General features: G+C 35.4%; 1 protein-coding gene across 1 annotated transcript in view; it reads right to left on the bottom strand.

Moving 5' to 3' along the window:
* Window positions 1-23,987, bottom strand: part of LOC150081854 (microsomal triglyceride transfer protein large subunit-like) — a 318,164-nt gene that overhangs the window by 86,284 nt on the left and 207,893 nt on the right. The window contains exon 14 of the mRNA XM_090380346.1: window positions 10,961-11,082. Within this exon, the coding sequence (XP_090236472.1) occupies window positions 10,961-11,082 (122 nt within the window). The remainder of the gene's footprint in view (window positions 1-10,960; window positions 11,083-23,987) is intronic.

Here is a 23,987-nt window from a genome sequence, read left to right as displayed (position 1 = left end):
GAAATGGACAAACGTTTAGAACAAATGGATAGGTGAAATGAGATTTTTTTTTTGTTGATGCTGTATAAGCTTGCTTTATTTCATCATATGCCACTATTAATGCTAATGTTTGAATTAATTAATTAATGACCACATGTTTGAACAGGATCATCATCATCAGCCATTATCAATCCATTACAGGATGAAGGCCTCTCCTGCAACTTTCCAGTTTCTTCTGTTTTGTGCAATGGCCATCCATTTACTACCCACAAACTCATGAATTTCACCTGTCTATCTCTGCCATGTCTTCCAGGTTTTCTTCTAGCTCCTCTTGGGTACCATTCTGTTATTCTCTTAGTCCATCCGTCATCATGTCTTTGAGCTATGTGTCCTGCCCAAGACCATTTTAGTTCTTTAGTTTTGATAAGAATGTTTTTTATTTGAGTTTGCTGCCTAATCCATGTGTTTCTCTTCTTATCTAATGGTCTGATTCCCAATATAATTCGTTTCATTCTTCACTGTGTTGTTCTCAGCTTCTCTTCAATTCTTTTGGTGAGTGCCCAAGTTTCACTTCCGTAAATCGTGGTGGGTAGTATACATTGGTTCATTATTTTACATTTCAGACAAATTGGGATATTGCTCCTCAGTATGTGACTATATTTCCTGAATGCTATCCATCCAAAATTTATTCTTCTCTTGACTTTCAGCCATTTATCATTATATGACTCCACCTTTTCAATTACTGCTCCTTCAATCATTATATCCCTTTCTATGGCATACTTGTTCATCATTACTTTTGTTTTAGCCATATTCATCTTTAGTCCAAAATCCTTACTAACTCTGCATAACTGATTAAGATTTCCTCTAATTCTTTGGGATCATGGCTTATGACCACAGTGTCATCTGCAAATCGTAAATGGTTTAGGTTCTCTCCATTCACATTGACTCCCTTCTGTGACCAGTCTAATCTTCTGAAAGCTTCCTCAAGGGCAGCAGTACACAACTTTGGAGATATTGTGTCTCCTTGTCGAACTCCTTTCTCAATTTTAAATTTGCTACTGTCTTTGTCTAGTCTAATAAAGGAGGTAGCATTCTCATATATTTTCTTCAAAATCATAATACAGTCAGTCCTCGTATAACACGTGTTTACACTACACGAATTCGATCATACACGATTTATAAATAGGGAAACGATATCTTATATAACACGAACCGAATTCGCTTATGCACGATTCGCCTTTGTGTTTACAAGAAATGGCAGTCAAACGCAGAATCACCCCAACCGAACGCAACACGATAGGAATGAAGAGAAGATTCTGAAAATGTATTTATGTTTTTTATATCGGTGAAGGGGAAACACATTTCACCATAATAACGTAAAAACCAACACAATTCCAGCTATCGGTATAATCGCAAATGCAATTAGATCGAGTTTGCTACCAGTTTATAACAGATTCCACTAGCAGAAACGCAACTGGAAATTGTTTTTATTGTTTTATGGTAGTAACCTCTAGAAATGTGCTTTAGTAAAATGTGAGGTGTTAATAGTGTATCTCAGCCTTTACGGTGTTGTTTATTCAGTTGCTACATGCACGCGCAGCTTTGTTTATGTGTATCAAGTGTGCCTCCTCATTTTGTAATTGTGCTTTATTCCCTAAAAATGAATAAAATACTTAAAAGGTGTGAAAAGGAAGCATCCTGGTGAAGATACTGCAGATTCAGAGAGAAAAAGAAAAGCAATATCGATAAACAGAGGCGGACTGAGTCAAAAATTCTTACCCGGGAAAATTTATAGTGGCCTCATACTATGGTTTATGGCCAAAATCACACCGGCCTCCGGCCCACCGGGGTTTCCCCGGTAAGGCTAATGGCCAGTCCGCTTCTGTCGATAGAGAACAAATATGAAATTATGAAACGCTTTGAGCGAAATGAAAGACAATATGATATTGCACGTGCTACAGACCTAAATGAGGCAACGCCAAGAATTAGAAAGAATGCAGAGAAAATAAAAACAACTTTCATAGCAGGAACAACTCAAAGTGTAATTAAAATTCATTAGATTAAGACACAAAGAATTGGAAGAGATGGAACGCCTGTCATCTGTTTGGATAGAAAATCAAACAAAAAACAAGTTTGCTTACGATAGAAGCAAAAGCATTAGCAATATTTTATTAAGTAATAGTCGTATTAAAATACGTAAGTATTTTATAAAATATTTTATTACGATCGTAATCAAGTATTTTATTACGATTATTTATTGTGTTTGGTAATGTTTTGGTTACAAATGTGTGTTCAATCTTGGGTGGTCGGCACCTAACCCCATTTTTCCCATAGGGCCTGTTGTTTATATTGCACGATTTTGCATTGCACGAGGGTTTCTAGGAATGCAACTATCGTGCTATACGAGGACTGACTGTATATGGTTTATCTATGCCTTATCTTTCCAGTGACCGAAACATTGCCTTATGCTGTATGGAGTCAAATGCCTTTTCATAATCCACAAATGCCAGGCATAATGGTGTTTTATATTCATTTGCTTTCTCCATTAGCTGTGATATAGTGAAGGTGATCCATAGTTGAGAATGTCCTAAAGCCAGCTTGCTCTTTCAGTTGATTCTCATCAAGTATTCTTTCTAATCTGTTAGTAATGACCCTTGTGAACAACTTGTAGATGTGGGATAACAAGCTAATTGGTCTATAATTTCCAATTTATCTCCTTTCTTATGCAGCAAAACTATGGTTGCATTATTTCACTCCTTGGGCATCAAACCTTTTCAAATGCATTTTGTGAAGAGTCTTGCCAGTTTTTGTGCCACATCTCTTCCTCTCAATTTTAAGAACTCTACAGTAACTTCATCTTTCCCCTAGGCTTTCGGATCCTTCATTTTCTTCAACGCATGTTCTACCACATCAGGAAGGATATCGGGTATGCCGTATGTGTTACTAATTTGTGATCCATCTCCCCACTGCTGGCATCATTCCCTCACTCCTTGTATAAATTCTCTATAGTAGGCTTCTACTATTTGAATTATGCCTTCTCTGCTATTTATAAGTAAACCATCGCTATTCTTCAGTTTCAATATCATTTGTCTTTCTGTATTACTGCTCATGGCTGCTGATTTAAGTCCTTTGTTTTCCCTTGATGCTTGTTCTACTTTTCTTGTGTTAAATCTTCTTATGTCCTCTCTGAATCTCTTTCTAATGGCTTTGCATAACTCAGTATGTTGTTGTTTTGTTTTTTTTTTTTTTTTAGGAGCATTAGCAACTAAGGCCATATTGCTCCGGGGATATGCGATGGTCATTCCCTGACCTTTCCACATCATCCATATTTGGTGGTGATGGGATCGAACTCCGGTCTAATAAAGAAGCGTGTGCTACGCACTGTTGCTCCATAACTCAGTATACTCAATTTTCTCCTTTTCAGTGTTTATTTTGCTCTTCATTTGTCGTCTTCGGTTCATCATGAAAAGTGTTTCCTGACTAATTTTTTCTTTGTTGGATTTCTTTTTACCTATAAGTTTCTTGGGCTTTATCACTTTCAGAAAGCTGTAATATTCCTCATCGATATCTTGGTCCTGAGCCATCTGCAGAAGCTCAAACTTGTTCTTAAGTTTCAGTACATACTGCTTTTTCTCCTCTTCTGTTATCTCAAAAACCTTTGTATCATTTACGCAAGTCAGTTTTTTTCCTTTCCTTTCCTATATCTATATCAAGTGTTTGTTTGTTTGTTATTTGGTTTTTAGGAGCATTAGCAACTAAGGCCATATTGCTCCGGGATATGCAGTGGTCATTCCCTGACCTTCCGCATCCTCCGTATTTGGTGGTGACGGGCTCGAACCCCGGTCTAATCAAGAAGCTCCTTCCCACTTGGCTACGGAGGCACCTATATCAAGTGTACATCTTACCATTCTGTGATCACTTCCAACATTTACCTTATTCAGGATGGTGACATCATTCACAATATATCTTCTGTTAGTGAGGATGAAGTCGATTTCATTAGTTGTTAATCCATTTGGGCTCTTCCATGTTCACCCTTTTCTTGAAAAAAGTGTTCATTACTGACAATCCTTGAGATTCTGAAAATTCCACAAGTCTTTCACCTCTTTCATTTCTTTCACCATTCCAAAATTTCCTATAGTTCCCCTTTCTGTGATGTTTTGTCTCTTTCCAACCTTAGCATTGAAGTCCTCCATAATGATAGTGCTCCATAATGAAAGGGTTTTCTGCTCATCTAGAAGACTCTCAATTTCGGTGTACATTTCTTCAACCTCTTCATCATCATGGCTTGATGTTGGTGCATAAATCATTATAACCTTTAGCTTGTACCTCTTAGAAATCCTGAGTAGTAGTTTTGACACCCTTGGTGGTGTACTTTTGAATTCCAAAATGTTGTTTTTTATATCTTTATGGACCAGAAAGCCAACTCCATCTTCACTCCTTTCATTGTTTCCATTGGTGTACAGCAGATTTTCACTTGATAAACTTATAAGTGATTCATTTCTTCTTCTTCTTCTTCCAGCCAAACTGATGATATTCCAATTCACATTTTCTAATTCCTTTTCCAGCTGTAATACACTGTCTTCACCGATGAGTGATCTTATGTTGTAACAGGCCAAGTTCAGTTTCCGTGCATGGCAGCCTGGTCGTACCCAGAGATTCTTAGCACTCTCTGCTTCCACTCTGATCCTCTTGCTGCCGTAAGAGGGGGAGTGAAAGCCGCTGGGGACTGAGGGCCATTTGTTTCATTGTGCTGTCATGTGCTGGAGGGTTTGGTCTTCTCCTCTTTGCGCTGACCAGTCATCTTGAAGAGAACCACTCTACACGTTCGTTACCACCTAAGTGATGTAACAGTGCTTACCATCGAGAAGGTGTGCATGAGTGAATTTTAGGGAGGCAGGCCAACAGGACTTCTCCTAAATCTTCTGAGATAGAAAGATATTGGATCCATCAGTGTTTTAGACTGAGTGTCTGATAACACACAGAATGCCTGTTCATCTCTAAGCCCCTTGAGCAGGTTAAGGCTAATTAATTAGTAAAAGTTCAGGGTTTTATGTCAATGCAGGAGTCATAAAAACAGATATAACAACTAACAAGAATAATAAAAAAAACCACACATTTTGTATAATAATTAATTATAATCAAGGCAAAAACACACTTTGTATAATAATTCAAACATGTGCATCACTTAATTAATGTACACATGTTTGAACAGGAGGTTAATTAATTAGTAAAAGTTCAGAGTTTTATTTCAACGCAGGAGTTGAAATAATATGATAATAGAAAAGAAACAGACTGTGGTTCAAGCCCATGTTATTCATAAATACGGTTAAGATTGTCAAAATAATTAATTGTAAACTCCTCTGCTCTAGGTTATGACAAAGTAAAACAAGAATTTTAAAACAAAGAATATCTGTATTAGATGTATCAACCAATTGGTAAGAAATAAATTTGTTTACATTATGATGAAACCAAAATTAGCAAAATGAAGTGGAAGGCAAAAATAGCAACAAAAACAATTGCTCTGGACTGAACAGGTTTTTTACATATATAATTTCAAGTAAACAATAATTGTTCACTTCCAAAACTGCTCAAATAAAATATGGTCAATATTTAGGAACTTTCAGCCAGTAAGCTTGAAACAACAAATAATGTGCAATAGTTATTGTGGAGAGGAATTTGTCATGTGCTTGGTTATCACTAGGTTAACAACATCACTTGGTCTCATTAAAAACAATTTATACTGTCCAAGATCATTATAATTTTCGATGTGAAAACAAAGTCCCTTCCCTTTATCCTTGTCAGTAATTATATTTAAATAAATCCCACTTCTATAAATTCCATTATCACTGCTACCTAGTGGTTCTTTTATTTGATGATACTTAAATCCACGAATAGTTAATGATGATATTCAGATCATTCAGTGAATCTGGAAATGTTCTACTGCTGAATGGGCAACCAACCCACAAGTTCCAACTATTATCCATAAAGTTAAAATCTACCCCCCACATGATAAAACATTCTGATTTGTTGGCTCACTCTGTTTGTTTATATAGTTTTTCATTAGCCGGTTAGCCTATTACATACTCCTATTCTCATTTTTGTTTTCACAGTGCTTTAAATAGAGTTGTTTACCGAAGAGAAAAAGAAAGACCCATGCACTAACTAATGTTATGAAATGAATGTGCAATCTGACAGGTTGAGGCTAATTAATTAGCAAATGTTCAGGGTTTTATTTCAATGCAGGAGTTGAAATAATATGATAATAAATACTATTCTGTGTTCTATTTTTTATCAGTTAGTGATCATGTCTTGGAGAGCATTATTCTCTCTACTGACAGCAATAGTGCTTAAGCAGAATTTAAAACAAATACACCAACCGTTTAATTATAATGGTTTAATACTAGAAACTAAAATGTACCAAACGATACTACACTGTAAAATGATATATGCAAAAGACTGATTTACAAAATAAATATACGATGAAACTTTAATATACAATAAAATATAAATAAATAAAATATTTAAAATACAATAAAGATAAAAGCGATAAAACATCGCTGTTTTATCGCTTTTATCTTTATCTTTATTGTATTTTAAATATTTTATTTATTTATATTTTATTGTATATTAAAGTTTCATCGTATATTTATTTTGTAAATAAGTCTTTTGCATATACCATTTTACAGTGTAGTATCGTTTGGTACATTTTAGTTTCTAGTATTAAACCATTATAATTAAACGGTTGGTGTATTTGTTTTAAATTCTGGATATGTACTCTCCCAACCTTAGAGGCCTTTTTGAAGAAATAGTGCTTAAGCTCACTTTGGAACAACTTTTATATATAAGGTCACCTGAAATTAATAATTTCATTTTTAATTCAAATTGGCTCACCAAAGAGACAAATCATCTTACTTAAAAATTGAGATATTGCCATTACAGCCTCTTTAGAGACTTTTTGTTCTCTTATCAGATGGTAGGCAGGCCTGAATTAGCAGCTGAAAGCAATAAATAATAAAACATTGAATTTAAATGAGCAGCCAAGCAGTGTGTGGAAAAAAACTTGCAATTAAATAGGTAACAAAAAGTGTGGACATGTTGCACCAAATTATTAAAAGTTTTGATTTTATTTTAATGCAGGAGTTAAAATAACAGAATAATAAATGCTATTCCTAAGGTAGGAGGCATCAGATTGTACACTCTCAAAGCCATAATAGTATGTAACTAACTGCAGGCCTCCAACAGGAAATCAACACCATCAAATCAAAGGAGAGAGAGAGAAACAAGGTTGTTTCATTATTCCATACAGTCCAGCTTGCAGCACTATCATAGTATGAGCAGGAAAGGCATAACATAGTAAAATCTAATAACAACAAATACTGTTTTAATGAAACCACCATAATAAAATATTTCTAGGTCTCAGCCAACTCTCTTATTAACAGTGCTTTGTAAGTCTTATTTGAATCAAATAATTTTTAGAAAATATTCACTATAATGAAGGTAGAAAAATTCAGTAGTTAGAAGTTAGAAAAATTTAATAATTAGAAGTTAGAAAAAATTCAGTATAATCTTCAAAATCCACCTATGCCTAAATTGCACTGACTTACAGCAAAACTAAACTTTATAAGAAAATTATGAACAGCACCATGTGTCCCATATTGTAAATACTATTATGAAAGAATAAAAAAAAAATAATTAATTAAAAGATGCAGCAAAAGAATTTATCATGACATCCTTCACAATATTTTCCATCTTTCTGAATAATTTTGCTTTTTTTTTATGTACACACATATTTTTGATTGTACTTATGTTAAGTTTCATATTAATGTGTGTGTGTGTGTGGGGGGGGGGGGGAATTAAACATTAAAAACAATTTTTGCATTAATATGTAAAAAGTAACAATCAATTGTAGCAACTGCGCCATATTTCTGAATGTGTGATATTTTTTGGAAATAAAATATTCTTTCAAAATGACACTATTTGAACAAAAAATGTTTTTAATTTTCTAGTTTATTTTTTTATTCATTTTATTTATTTATTAATAAATAAATAAAATGAAGATTGTAAAGTTGCTATGTAAGTAAAATAAAGCATAAATTACTATTTATATATATATTTTATATATATATATATTTAGAAAAAGTATAGAACCAATTTATTATTTGATTATTTTAGAGCAATTTTCAGCAATATTAATCAGAACAAAATTTTAGTACAACAAAATGATTTGTGCATCCCCGAGAAGTTCACTGCTTTCATTGTATCCTCTGTCTAGCATGCACCCAGTCTTTAAAACAGAATCTCTGAGAGACAACCAACAGCCATCAGAGGTCCAGTCTAATATCTGGGGGCACCTCCATAGCCAGGTGGGCAGGAGCAGCAGTGCATAGCACACAATTCTTGATTAGATTGGCATTTGAGCCCGTGCCCACCAAATACGGAGGATGCGGATAGGTCGGGAATGACCACCGCATATCCCCAGAGCAATATGGCCTTAGTTGCTAATGCTCCTAAAAACCAAATAACAATAATAACATAACTAATATCTAGTCCTCCTGTGATTCATCATAGATTGGTGAATCCTAAAGAAGATTTGTTAAACAAAATTGAAGAACATAGGAATGATGTTCAGTATATTAGAATTAATAAGTCCAAAACTGTAGCCCATGCTCTTAGCTGCAAAGACTAATGGGATTTCACCAACAAAACCATCCTTTCAACTGATCCTTCATCTTAGCTTACTTTATCAAATGCTTCGCAGTGTCCATAATTTTCAAGAAAAAGTAAAGATGTTCTTTGATAGAGTTTACTTTCATTTATTTCACATGGAAATCATAGAAAAGCTTAAAATATGTGTTTGATAAGAAGACTCCCAGACTTTTCAGAAAGGCCATCAAATACATGTCCTACCCACAGATCCTTGCACCAACCCACAGCCAAAATTGGATTCATAAGTTACTCTAAAATACTTAAGCTTTTTTTTCTCACTTCCTATTCTGCATTCCCTTCTTACAACTGGCCTTTTATTTTACTTTTTCCCCTATATTTCTGTTCCCACACCATTTTTCTCATTTTTTCCAGATTCATACTTGGTTGGCTTCTTATTCATCTTGTCTTCAATTTCAAAAGTCTAGCCATACCCCCTGGTTTCAGCCCATGTCTAGTTTCCAGTTCTTATCTCAAGCATCCATGTTTCATTTCATGATCCTTCATCGATAAGTAGTTCTGGATCACAGATTTAATCACATCTGTCACCTACAGTACATCCTTCTGTTATTCCAATACTCTTGTTCTCAGTGGCCTTTGCTTACTTACATCTTATTGGTTGCCTCAGTAACCAGTAAGATGTAACCAGTCATCTTCTTCCACTTGTTCAGATTACGAACCTAAGGGGGCATAAATTCAAATTAAGAAAAGATAGATGTAGAATAGATGTGCGGAAATTTGCCTTTAGCCAGCGGGTGGTTAATTGCTGGAACAAACTTCCATCTGTTGTTGTGGAAGTTGATAAGTTGAATAAATTTAAGGAGGAACTGGACAGGCATTTGGAGGGAATGGTGTGATTTTTTTTTTTTTTTTTTTGGCTGATGCTGCATAAGCTCATACACTTGCTTTCTTGCATCACATGCCACTACTACTACTACTACCTTCCTAAGCTGTATAAGTCCATTAATTCCATATGCTCTCCAGTACCAGTAGTTTTCATTCCACATCAGTCTAGAAGCCATTCTAACAGGTTAGCCTTCTTCATTTTTCTAATGTTTTCTGATGTTATTGACTGTACTTACTTCATTGCAATTTGTTTTTTCTATGGTTATTTACTGAAATTCCTTCATTGTAATTTTGGCAAGAACTGAAAGTATCTCATTCCAACCCAGTTCTTTCAAGTATAATACAGTTAGTGTTGAAATGTAGGTTATCTTCTTTTTCACTTCTATCTTCTCCACGCTGACCGGGCTAACTAGGTGGGTAAAGTACCTGCCTAGCAACCCAAAGGTCGCGGGTTCGAATCCCGCTCGGGCTTGAATCAAAGTACTGCAAAAAAACCTTGGGAGGTGCATTATGGCCACAGAAGCCAATGCGCCAACAACTACCAAAAAAAAAAAAAAAAAAAAACCCTTCTCCACATCCCCCCCCCCATGACCACCAAAAGAGTAACTCAACAATTTTGGTATATTAATGTAATTATTTAATACTGTATTCATAATCAATTTTATATTAATTGTAATTAATTTCTAATATTTGCTTTTGCTTAATTTTTTTAATATACTGTAAATTTATCAATAGTTGTGTAGTTGTTACAAATTGTAACAGCCACTGATACAATAGTTATTACATAAATTGCAGATCTGCACAACAAGGTTAATTTAAAATCCATTTTTAACATCAGAAATATATATATTGACAGCTACTTTCTCCTTCAATTTGTACAGGGGCAAATAGTTGACCAATGACTGAAAGGCAATACACATATATGAATAAAGAGACAATCAATTAAAAAAAAAAAAAAGGAGAAAAACTGTTAAGGGACACTGGTCAAAATTACCAAGCCAATCTCCCTGTCCCTACTTTCATCCTTTTACTTGAAGGCAAGTAAACTGTTCTGCTTTCTTACTTTTGAGTAAGTGGTGCACATGTGCTGTGCATAATATTAAAACTCAAGCAATGAAAAATTCTTCTACTGTTAAGTATATGCATCATACGGGGATCCATAACTTAAGAAGGTACTGCAATATAGGAATAAAACTAACAGTTTTTAGATTTTAACAGAATTAATTTTATTCTATTAAATCTGCAAATATCAAACAAATATCAAATATTAAAGCTGCAAATATCAAATAGTCCAGTGAGATATGACGTATAGAAACATTTTCTCTTCTAATATCAAGTGTTTGGAATAGATATGATCAAACTGTCAAATATTTATTTTATGAAAGATATACATAATTAAGATATAAAACTGAATATTAATAAAATAACTTACAGATAATATTTTCACTTGCTGTTTTTTATCATGCAAGCAAACATCAAAAGAACTTCTTTTAAGAAGTCCACCAGATATCATTTCCATCACAAGACCATACGTAATGTTTAGTTCACTTGAAGCTAAAAAAATAAATAAATTTGAACTTGAAAAATATATCACACAAAACATGCACACTCTAATTTGTGTAGATTATATATGTGACACTTTATTAATACATATATTATACATTAATAAAGTGCCAATAAAATTAATTTCTATAAACACACTTATTTTAATAGATCAAGCTTCTTTTCCTCTATGACAAGGACTCGGTTGGTTTTTGGGTTTTATTGGTGCATTAGCAACTAAGGCTATAATGCGCCTCTATGATAAGGACTCTTAATTTTGACTGTTCATAAGAATAATGTAACACACATTGTAGATATTTGTTGTAGAGAACTGAATCGGGGAAATATATCTTGGATGACAATTGCTCTAAGTTTTGAAGGCAAATCTGCATTAACAAGTTCTTTACATTCTTGAACACATCAAGAGAAGATTAAGTGTGTGTTGAAATTGTCAGTACATATTCTCTTAAATGTGTCCATACAAGTAGAGCTGTTATTGTAGTGTGTCACAGAATAAGGGCTACTATGGTCAAAATATATCAATTACCATTTTAGTCAGTGAAGGTTGTGCAGCATATTATTAGATACAATTTCTAGAAAATGTTATAAAATTGTATCTTCAATAAATAATTCAGATTACCATCAGTCTCATTAAATGCTATTGTTTAAGAGTTAGTATTAGTGCTGGCAACGTGATGCAAGGAAGCACAGCTTACCCCATTCCTTCCATTAATTTGTCCAAACCTACCTTAAATTTATTCAAACTACCTACCTCCACAATGCTAGGTGAAAGTTTATTCCATAATAAATTACTCTTTGACCAAATACCAGTTTTCCAAAGGAAGTCAGAAATTTCAGTCATTAATCTTGAATGAAAAATTTTAGTGCAAACATTCTTTTTTGTGCTGCACTTTAGAAATGTAGTGTGAGTACTGCTGGGTTAAAATACCTTAAATGCAATTTCTCTCCCTAAAGGCAGTGGTGGGGGAGGTCTTGTGCAATTTGCTACACCACCACTGAGCTTACTCTCTGGCTGAAAGCAACTTTCGACACATCAATTCTGCAACCATCCTTTTTCAATTTAAATTGGATGATGGCATTTTTAATCTTTCTCAGACAACTAAGAGTAAAAAATTAATTTTACTCAATCCATTTAAAGCTATTAACACTGCAGTCAGCTCTCTCTTCTTGCAGTCACCTAGTTTCCAGACACTTAAGGGATGAGTCAAAGTGGAAGTGACTCAGGTGCCAAGTTTTTTGGGGGGGAGCAAATTTTGAAAGAGCAGCAGAAAAATATCACTTTCGATCGATAAGAAAGAGCCTAAAAAGAGAATTCTATATAGGGAATTAGGCTGCAAATTTTTGACTGTTTAAAAAACCATTAAAGCAAATTTGTCTGCTTAATTGTTTGGTATGACATTTTCAACCAAATAAACATTACAAGCAAAGTCCTCTAAGAGGCCTTTGCTTGTATGAATATGCATTTGAATATTCTCCCAGAATCAATGAATACCTTAAAAACTGCAGAAGATATGATAAATTTAAATGCCTTCTACTCCAATGTTTTGTAACCTTTTATGCACACCACAAGTGATGTGGGGGACTACTCATTGTCCATGTACTGAAAGTGGGTCTATGGGATTTAACAATAAAACAGAACTCTTTTGCAGGAGACAACAATCCTATTAACATGATGAGAAATACAGATAGACCTATAACAAACTAACGTATACTACTTATGTTAAGTATGATTACATAACATTGTATTTAAAAAAATAGTTAATAGATCTGTATGTTAGTATAATCTCTTTTGTGGTCTGTGTCTTCTACTTCAAATATAGAAGTGGTCCATATTTGAAAAAAGTTGGGAAACTGTTGTAAAATGCAAAAAAAAAGTTGGTAAATTGAACATGAGCATACAAGAATTCACCCCAAAAGAGAATGTTTGATAATGAAACTCAAGATGAAGTTGGAATGAAAGAAGAAAAATTTTTAATCCATTTTTTCTACATTTTAAGACAGCATAATCCAGTCATTGAGAGACAGATCTGAGTTGATTGTAAAGCATAATGATTGATTTCAACAGGAATTTAAAAATTCTGCATATGGTGATCACAAAGTCATCTCCATCATTGACTTATATGAAGAATTAAAGTATTTGCAAAACCATTTTGATGGATTGTATTCTTACTGAAATTCTTGCAATTCATGTGTTCAAACAATTTGATGGCATCATTAGCAAGCCTTTTTTATGGCATTCTGAGAATTCTTGCAACATTACCAGTAACAGTGACCAATACTGGAAGTTTTTTTAAAGATCCACAATTTAAAAGTTACACAATGACATAAGATCAGTTCGATGGGTTGGTAACCTTATCAACTGAACATGCCATTGCCAAGAATTTAGACCTGAATGAAATGATCCAAGGATTTGCAGCTATTAAGGCCCAAAAAGTTGATCTTTGAAGTGGAAAATTTAATGAATATGTAATAATTAATACTACTTGTTTGGTAAATTTAATAAATTATATTTCTATTTAAAGATTTTAATGAAATGAACTGAATGAAGTAAACAATAAAATTATCAAAAAATTTGAACTAAGAAAACCTTTTTTTCTGCTTATGAATGGGATGGGGGCACAGATACCAAACTGAAATTGGCTCAGGTTGCCAATAGACCTTTGAGCTGTTGAGACACTACAATTTACAGAACTCAAGTCTCTTGGTAAGAGTACTTTTGTGCTCTTGACTAATATTGTTGCCCCTCTTTGCACACATTCCGGTATATTCATATCTTTGGGGAAGGTAAAGAAAGCCTGCACAAGAAGCACGCAAAAGTTCGATGAAATTTACCGGTAAAAGTACTTTGCCGTAATGGCATTTGTATTGTTGCTCACTCAGTAAACATACAGTGAGTGTTATCAGTCAGGAGTACAAATTGAATCCCATGGTAGACTGAAACCCTCCCGAAGTGGAGGGGGTAACCTGACCCTTTTTCTTTAGAAGAATCACTGGTGGACTAGTGGATAAATTGTTTATTAAGAAAAAAAAAAAAAAAAAAAAAAAAAGCAAAGGAAGCCCACACGAGAAGCACGGCAAACTTCAAAAAACTTTACCGGTGAAACTACATTACGATGAACAGAACTTCCAATATGACTCTGTGATTCATTTAGTTAATTCAATTAGTGATTCTAAAGAAAAAAGGTCAGGTAACCCCCTCTCCACTTCAGGAGGGTTTCAAACTCCCGTGAGATTAAACCTCTACTCCAGACTGATAACACCCACCGTCTGTTTAGTGAGCGAGCAACAATACAAATGCCGTTACGGCAAAGTACTTTTACCGGTAAATTTCATCGAACTTTTGTATGCTTCTCGTGCAGGCTTTCTTTACCTTAGCCCATATCTTTTCTAAAATGAGGTTTCCAGACTTGTATGCATTATTCATGATGTGATCTGCCTTATACAATATATTTGCTAGCAGGTAAAACTTGGTCATTATAGGATAAGAGCCAATTTGTACTTGCTAACTAATTCCTATATATAATTGACAGAATCCCCCTCCCCAAAAATCTAGCAGCTTGTCTGCACTGATTTAGAGAACATATCATGTGTTCAATTATCACTAGGTCTTTATCATTCTCGACTACCTTGAGTGTAGTACCACACAATTTGTAATTCAGTAATGCTGGAATTACTGCTACCCAAATGCAGTACCTTGCATTTATCAATGTTAAATATCAATTGTCACATTCAACCCATCTGCCTAATTAACATGTTCACTGCATTTGACATATAAGCATCAAATGGTATTACAAGTGATGTGCCATTATGCATATAGGTTATGAGTATTAAAAAACCACGCACGTGCAGTGCATATAGGTTATAAGTATTCAAAATGCACCAAACGTTGTGCCTTAATGCATACAGGAAGTAATTCTTAAGCAGTCGCTATATAGTAATAGTGGCATGTGATGCAAGAAAGCAAGCATATGAGCTTATATAGCATCAGCCAAAAAAAAAAAAAAAAAAAAATTACACAACCATTCCCTCTAAATGTTTGTCCAGTTCCTCCTTAAATTTACTTAACCTATCAACTTCCACAATGACAGATGGAAATTTGTTCCAGCAATTAACCACGCAATGGCTAAAGGCAAATTTCTGCACATCTGTTCTACAGCTGTCTTTCCTCAATTTGAGTTTATGCCCCCTTAGATTCATAATCTGAACAAGTAGAAGAATCCCATCAGAATTCAGTATGCTCAACCCATTCAAGGCCTTATACACCTCAATCAGATCAACTCACAGGTGCCTAGTCTCCAGCTGCTGCAATTTGCAGAACTTAAGCCACTCTTGGTAAGAGGATCCCTTCATTCCCCTCACCAATCTTGTTGCCCTTCTCTGTACATGCCCAAGCAAATCTACATCCTTCCTAAAATGTGGCCTCCAGACCTATACAAAGTACTCAAGGCGTGGCCTGACCATGCCTTATACAGAGGGACAATCACCTCCTTTTACCTGCTAGCAAAGTTCCTGTATATCATTGACAAAATCCCATGACCTGCTCAGGCAGCCTGTCTGCATTGCTCAGAAACCTTCATATCTGACTGCACAATTACTCCCAGGTCTTTTTCATTTTCTACCACCTTAAGGGTAGTACCACACAGTTGGTACGTTTCTCTTGGGTTACTTCTACCCATATGCAGTATTTTGCATTTGTCAAGGTTAAACTTCAGTTGCCACTTCTCAGCATATCTTCCCAAATTTTCTAGATCCTGTTGCAGTAGCACACTGCCATTACTGTCATTAACAACCCTGCCAACCTTTGTATCATCTACAAACTTCGACACTAAGCCTGATATACCTTCATCAATATCATTGATAAATATACAAAACAACAGTGGACACAACACCGAACCCTGTGGGACTCCACTAATAACATTAGTCCATGAAGAGCAGCACCCATTGATTACCATCCCCTGTCTTCTCCCACTTAACCATCCTTTTATCCATTATAGCAACTTACCCTTAATACCATTCTGTTCCAATTTGTACAGTAGTCTTCCATGCAGTGTCAAAAGCTTTCCTGAAATCGAAGTATATGATATCAAAATTATTTTTTGCATCCAGTTCCTTTGTAACCACATCATAATATCCAATCAAATTTGTCAGACAAGACTTTCCCTTAACAAACCCATGCTGTGTCTGAATTAATGCTGCAGTCTTGTCTAGATGATCCTGCAATGCATCTTTAACCAGTAACTCCATTATTTTACCCGGAACAGAAGTTAAACTAACTGGTCTGTAATTACTTCTGTCACCCTTCGATCCCCCTTTGTGAACTGCGGATACATTTGCACATCTCCAGTATGTGGGAACCTCCCCTGATTCCAAGGATGCTCTCATAATTATGGCTAATGGTTTGCTTACTTCCTTTGCCACCTCCTTTAATATAACTGGATAGACCCACCACCCCAGGTGCCTTTCTTATGCTTAACTTCAATAATTTCTCCTCCACTCTGCTCTCAGTTATTACAAAATCATTAAGCACCCTGCTACAATTTGATAAACTTCTGGCATTTTCAATCCTTAATAACTCCTCATGTGTGAATGTAGACGCAAAATACTCATTCAGTTTGTTTGCTATCTGAGCAGGATCATCAACAGTTGAACCCATCGATATTTATATGAGTGGTGTAAAAGTAAAGGCACATGAAATTAACTGCTCAATTCTGTTGGCACCACGACTGAACTCTGGGCTATTACCAGCAATGCTTTTTTTTTGCTTGGTACACATTTTTATTTATAGCTTGGTACACGTTTTTATTTATATTTTGCTTGTGTTAAGGTTAGTTTATGAACATGGAAATAAACTTTTGTTCTGATTTACAGCTCAGCCCAATAATAATTGTTTGCTTTTAATTATGAATTTTTGGAATGTTGAAGACATGGGTTGTTGTTATTTTTCAACATGCTTAAAGTTATGGTTAAATTAAATATGGGTGGAAGCAAACATGTTAATTCAGTCTTGTTGGTAAAGCATCCACATATATATTTGAAATGATGCAGAGAGTGCAGTTCTTCTTAAAACTGGATTTCCGTTGTTGGAGTATTTGTTTAATTTGCAATAATCTATTTTGGGCTTATGCCTCCTGTGACAATGTCCATTTATATCAAAACATATTTTATAATATGCCTACAATCCATATATATATGGAACTCAATTATCATGTAAATTTGAGTTTGATGGATTTTTGCCACGAGTTCAGCAGTGTGTTTCCCTGAGATGCCACCGTGACCTGGAATCCAACAAAATGGACATTATGTTTAAAGCATTTAAGCTGGATTAGACAGATGTGATTGGTGGAGAATGAGGTGATCAGGAAGGGCAGTATATATATACTGGATTGAATATATTTACAAATATTTTAATATTATAAGATGTAGCATTTTAATATTATAATGGCAAGCATAAATGGCAGCATTAGCACATCCAACAAAATGTTGCCTAGAACATAATGTAACTTAAATTAGAGTATGACAGGAAGAAGAAAAAGAGCTGTAAAAAGTGAATATACCTAACACCAATAGAAGAAGAAAAAAAAAATAGCATGGAAAGAATACATACATGTACTTAGAATATTGTAAATAAAAGGAAAACATGCCATAAGTTTAAAGGCCAATAAATAAATTTAGACCAATGACACTTTGAAAACATGGAAATATCACATATCACAATAATGTGAAATATCACAATAATGGAACCATAAATTATCCACGGAAAACCAAATCTATGAAACAACCAATAATAGAGAAAAGATGACCACTGTGTCCCTTATCATCAGAAGGCTTGTTATTTGTTATTTTGATTTTTTTAAGAGCATTAGCAACTAAGGCCATATTGCTCGGGGAATATGCGGTGGTCATTTCCTGACTTTTTCCGCATCCTCCATATTTGGTGGTGACGGGCTCGAACTCCGGTCTAATCAAGAAGCATGTGCTACGCACTGCTGCTCCTTCCCACCTGGCTACGGAGGCGCCCCATCAGAAGGCCACAAGAAACAATAGTCATGGAATTTTTTTTTTTCTAATTGGTTTTAGGTGTATTCACTTTTTACAGCACCTTTTCTTTTTACTTCTTCTTCTTCTCACATTATAACCCAGGGTGGTTCTTAGCCTTTTCAATGATGTTCCACCAATAAGCCCTCCCAGAAGTCAAACTTCTCCAACTTCTTATTCTCATAACCTTTAAGTCCTCTTCTACGTCGTCCATCCATTTTTCTGCAGTCTTCCTCTTGCCCTCCTACCAGTAGGTTTCCATTTCATTATACTCTTAGTTGTTCTGCTGTCATTCCATTCTCATAATGGTCGGGACATGTCATCCATGTCCCAACCAGGCAAGTCTCTGGCTCTTCACAAATCTATCAATGTTTGCACCATGAATAAGATGGTCAAGTTCATGGTTCATTCTGATCCTCCAGGATCCATCAAGATCTTGTGCAGGCCCAAAAACTTTTCATAAAATTCTATGCTTGAACACTCTCAACAACTGCTCATCTTTACTCGTTAATGTCCAAGCTTCACAACTGTATGTAACAACTGGTCTAATAAGACTTGTATATTCTTAATTTTAAATGTCTGTTCAATACTCTGGACTTCGTTAGTTTTTCATGTGCACAGAAACATCTGTTTACACTTAGGATATGGGACTTTATATACATGGTTTCTGGATGTAAATCAATTCTGTGTTTTCTGATTTATATAGGTCACTTCTGGATAAATTCCTAGCAATTTTGCCTTTTGACCTCATTGTTTGATTTTCTTTTTGCCATATGTCTATCAGTATTTTTCACTGGATTTTTTTTCAGCTTTACAATCATTTGTTAAGTCCAGGTCAGTGGCAAGAATTTCAGTAAGAGCTGCCTCTGCAAGTGGTAACTGAGGCCTCTGAATATCACAAATCAAAAGGAAGTCTACTAACCAGTACCTGCAGTGTGGAAATTGATACAGTTTGAATCATGAGTTGGTTTCTGTTTGGATCATGTCTCTGTATGAATCCTAGTGTCTCTCTCATTTTTATCTGTTTGACTTTTGTGTAATGCCAGCAGCATATGTTACAACTGTGTGAATATACAATTATACAGAAGAGGAAGGATTTTCCCCCCCCCTTTGATTTCCCAGTCAAATCTGGTTATTTTGATTAGCATAGGGATGAATATTTGCACTTTACTGGCAATATACAATTCTTTTACATGTTAAAAGAATATTTAAGAAATAAATTAAAAATTAAATTCTTTTAATTATAAATTAAAAGAATTAATTTATGATTAAACAGAATACAGATTTAACTGTTGTGACATATAGGATAGAGCAGTTTCCGTATTTAATAATCAAATCTTTGTTAAGTATAAAAGGATCTGTAATCTTTTTACACTTAGGCTTCCTTTCATAAGCAGTTTTGGTCTTGCTGGTTGATACTGCAACTTTACAGAGATTGATCCAATCTAATAACTGTTTTATGGCTATGCTGACAGACTTTTATATTTGGGTAAGTTGCTGAACACCAAGGACAACATCTGCAAAGACTTATTGTAAGACTATCTTAAGTCAAATATGGAAAACCTTTTCCAGCCTAACTGCCAAAAATAATCTGAAATTAAAAAATAATAATAAAAAACAGGTTTTCGCATGCAACAAGGGAAAAAAAGAGGACTAAAATTAGTAAATAGTCTTTATTGATAATACAAAAAGCTAAGGCTACTTAATATAATTAAGTAGCCTTAGCTTTTTTTCTTCTTAGATATTTTCTTCAAATAAAAAATCACATTTCTATTAGTGTAAACCGTTTATGAGTGGAGGTATTCCAGCATATTTTCCTATGTGAGTCACTGGTTTAAATCATTACTACTTAGATAATTTTCTATGAGCAGGTTCCAGAACCAAGCTGGGTTTTTTTTTTTTTTTTTTTGATTTGGTAGTTGTTGGCGCATCGGCTTCTGTGGCCATATTGCACCTCCCAAGGTTTTTGCAGTACTTTGATCCAAGCCCGAGGCGGGAATCGAACCCGCGACCTTTGGGTTGCCTGGCAGGTACTTTACCCACTCGGCTAGCCCGGTCGGCCGCCAAGCTGGGTAAGAGTTCTTTCCATCTAATGAAAAGTTGTCTTTATAACTGCTTTTCAGTTCTTGAAGTATTTTTTAATAATGCTTCTATCTAATTGGAGCAAATGCAAACTCTTAGCCCCATCACAATACTCGCTCATCAGATCCAGCCAAAAGCACCTTGGGGGGGTAACAAATATTCTAAGGGCATATTTGCATGGGAGTAGTACTGAAGATGGCAGTGATTCTGTAAAGAACATCCTAAGTGGCCAAACACTGCCAGAAGCCAAACTGTTTATCTCATCTGGTACCTTCTGTAACCTGTAGTATGGTAATCCTTTCAGCCATAATAATAATAAAAAAAAAAAAAAAAAAGAATTTCGGCTCAAAAACTTCTTGAAAAGTTCTGCCAAGAACAGACAGAAGGACAACAGGTCTGCACAAGGCTGTATCTGTTTCTGGTTTTTCATATCCTTTATGTACGAAAGAGGTATGGCACTTCCAACATTTCTACTATCCAGGTAGTATAAATGCATCATTGTTTATTCATGTCTCATATTGTGAACACCGCAATGAGTTGCCTAGGTATTGCACTACTTCGATTAAGTAACACTTCTCTGGTAGAGAAGACTACCAGAGAAGTGGTCCACAGAGTACTGGTCTTCTCTGCCAGAGAAGTGTTACTTATTCGAAGTAGTGCAATACCTAGGCAACTTGTTGTGAAGGTGTTCACAATATGAGATAAGAATAAACGATGCATTCATACTACCTGAGTAGTAGAAATGACGGAAGTGCCATACCCATGCATAAACAACCTCTTTCATACTCTTACACATTCAGCCAAGAAATATTTTCCTTTATGCATGATTTTCAATAATACTTTCCTCCAGATTTTTGGAAAGAGACCCTCTGAGAGAAATTAATTACAACACATCTTTAGACTTCGGGGTTTCCTTTTATACAACTTGACCAATTCACCTTCAATGTTGTCTTCCCAGAGAATTTGTTGTTTTTTATTTTTTTTAACTGTCACATTGGTCTTCTTGAGTGCCTTATGATTCAATTACAGTGGAAGTGAAACAAAATCAGTAGTTTTATTCAATTCCATGATCAATTTACAAAGTCAGTTATTATTATTTTTTTTTTCTGTGACCATTAGTCTTCCAAAATTTTTTTCCATAAAGCTTCCCAGTCCTGCTAAAACCTGCAGAAAGTATTACCAGATAAATGCAAACCTGGTGTAATTTCTATGCATAGACAATTTATATGCAAAGTCTCCATGCAATGTTTCTGCATATGCTCTCCAAAACTTTTGTTTCTCTCTCTCTCTCTCTCTCTCTCTGATAGTTTTTGTACAGTTTAATCTGAGTTTTGTATATCTTCTCTTGAGGTACTTGGTTTCTCAGGAAGCCAGCATCAGCCTTTTCCACTGAAATTGTTTTCTGACTTTTTTTGAGCTTCTTTCATTAGGATTGTTATCTCTGTGTTCAATAGAAACAGGATTAGTTACTTTCTATTTTCTCACTGAAAGACACAAGGCCATTTATTGCTATAGAAACCAAATTGGCTATTTTATTGCTGATTTGGTTTCTAGTCATTGCAATTTTTGCTGGTTATAATCTTCATTTATTTTTTTTACAAATCTGTTCAAATGTATGATTTTCTCTGAGTACTTGGTCATCATACTGACATATAATTGTTATACTGCATTATCAGTCTGTTAGTTTTGAGAAATATTCCAGTTTTCAGGATTATCAATCTGTAGGTTTTGACAAAATATTCCAGTTTCCTGCCATTTTAGGGTGAGGTATCACTATGCCATAGGGTAGAATTTGAATTGGCATCTGTTGCTATTATAATACGTTTCCAATTTAGCTGAAAGCCCACACTGGGTAGTGGGGATGCAGCTCTATATCATGTTCTGTGAGACATACAAGGAAAACAGAAAGAAAGATCCTGCAAACCAACAAAATTAATGCGTGTTACCATGGTATGGCACAGAACTAATTTTTTTGATAACTAGGTCTCCACTGTGAACTACAACTGCAGTGATTGAATTCCGATTGACAATTTGTATAACCCTTCCAGAGATAGGATAGTCAGTTACTCTGCCTTTGATGCAGTATGGGTCTTAAAGTGTAAGGATGTTAATATTTTTGTCCCCCAAATTTTACATTGGCTGCCTACAACTGGCAGTACAATGGGGAGTACAATGTTTACAGAAGGGATAGACAGGACAGGAAGGGAGGAGGGGTTATGCTATTAGTTAAGAAATACATAACATCCAAGGAAGTGAAGCCAGTTGACATTGCTGGACAGAGCAGTGTCGAGTCAGTTTGGTGTGACATAAGCATTGGGAGATCAAAATTGAGAGCAGGAGTGTGCTATAATTGGCACTAATAATATTAAGAGTAGGAGACCGGCAGAATTACTTAACAAGTACAGGTCACTGTTGAACACAAGCCGAGAATTAGGGTTGAATTTGAAAGTGTCTGCAATTCTGCCCAGACACGACAGGAGGGAGTATATGATGAGAGCCTTGTCGATCAATTCGGCCCTGGAAAGATTGTGCAAGGCTCAAGGGGTAGAATTTTTTTCAGCCTGGACTGTACTTGTTAACAGGAGAGATTGCTTCTACAGGGATGGGATACACTTAAATAGAAAGGGTGCAAGAATATTTGCTGATGCTATCGAGGCAGTGTTAGGTGGGTCGGAAAACTGCTAGCTTGGGGGGAGACAAAGACCAATAGATTGACAGTAGCCACTGGCAGAGGTGAAAGAGATTCTGCTTCTATTAGAATGAGCAGAAGCCTGAAAAACAAGATGCATGGTATTTCAGAGACTGCTGGGAGCCATTGGGGTACAAGTAGACACATGGGTTGTCTACTTGTACCCCAATGGGGTACAAGTAGTACCCATGTGTTTTGAGCAATACCTCGAATTTGAGGTATTGCTCAAAACATCGAAGGCAGATATTGTTGGGATATCAGAGACGTGGTGTCACACAGATATTAGGGATGCAGAACTGCAATTAGGGGAGTACAACGTCTATAGAAAGGATAGACAGGATAGGAAGGGGGGAGGGGTTATGCTATTAGTTAAGAAACACATAAAAACCAAGGAAGTGAAGCCAGTCGACATTGCTGGACAGTGCAGTGTTGAGTCAGTTTGGTGTGACATAAGCATTGGGAGATCAAAATTGAGAGTAGGAGTGTGCTATAGGCCTAATGACTCTGATGAGTATAATAAGAAACTGTACAGGGAAATAGAGTGGGCCAGTAAATCAGAGAGTCTTATAATGGGAGATTTTAATTTCCCAGATATTGACTGGAATTTGGGGGCTGGTTACTCACACACTAGCAGGGCTTTTGTGGATTTATTGGATGATTGTTTTCTACATCAGCATGTTCGGGAGGCAACTAGAGCGAGTAATACTCTTGATTTGATTATCAGCAGTGATTCTTCATGCATTAAGAATCTGCAGATAAATGAACCACTAGGTGGCAGTGATCACAGTATGCTGAAGTGGGATTTACTCAAAGAGGTAACTACCATTAGGGGTAAAGGGAAGTTGCTTCCGTAAAGGCGACTACAATGGACTGAGACAGTATTTAAATTCTATACAGTGGGACCAACTGATGATGTTACCAACAGCAAATTCAAAATGGGAAGCATTCAAAGAACTTATCTTGGAAGCTACTAGGCTTTACATACCAACTAAGAAATATTGTTCAAGGTTTAGGCCAAAATGGATGTCAGATGAACTAATGAGGCATATGGCAGAGAAGAAAAATGCATGGGTTACTTACAAATTAACAC

This window comes from Mastigoproctus giganteus, chromosome 8 (assembly GCF_048544385.1).
Source record: "Mastigoproctus giganteus isolate SK-2022 chromosome 8, ASM4854438v1, whole genome shotgun sequence".
NCBI classification, from domain to species: domain Eukaryota; kingdom Metazoa; phylum Arthropoda; class Arachnida; order Uropygi; family Thelyphonidae; genus Mastigoproctus; species Mastigoproctus giganteus.
The sequence above is the reverse complement of the archived record's forward strand: the minus strand, read 5'-3'. Positions and strand labels throughout refer to the sequence as shown.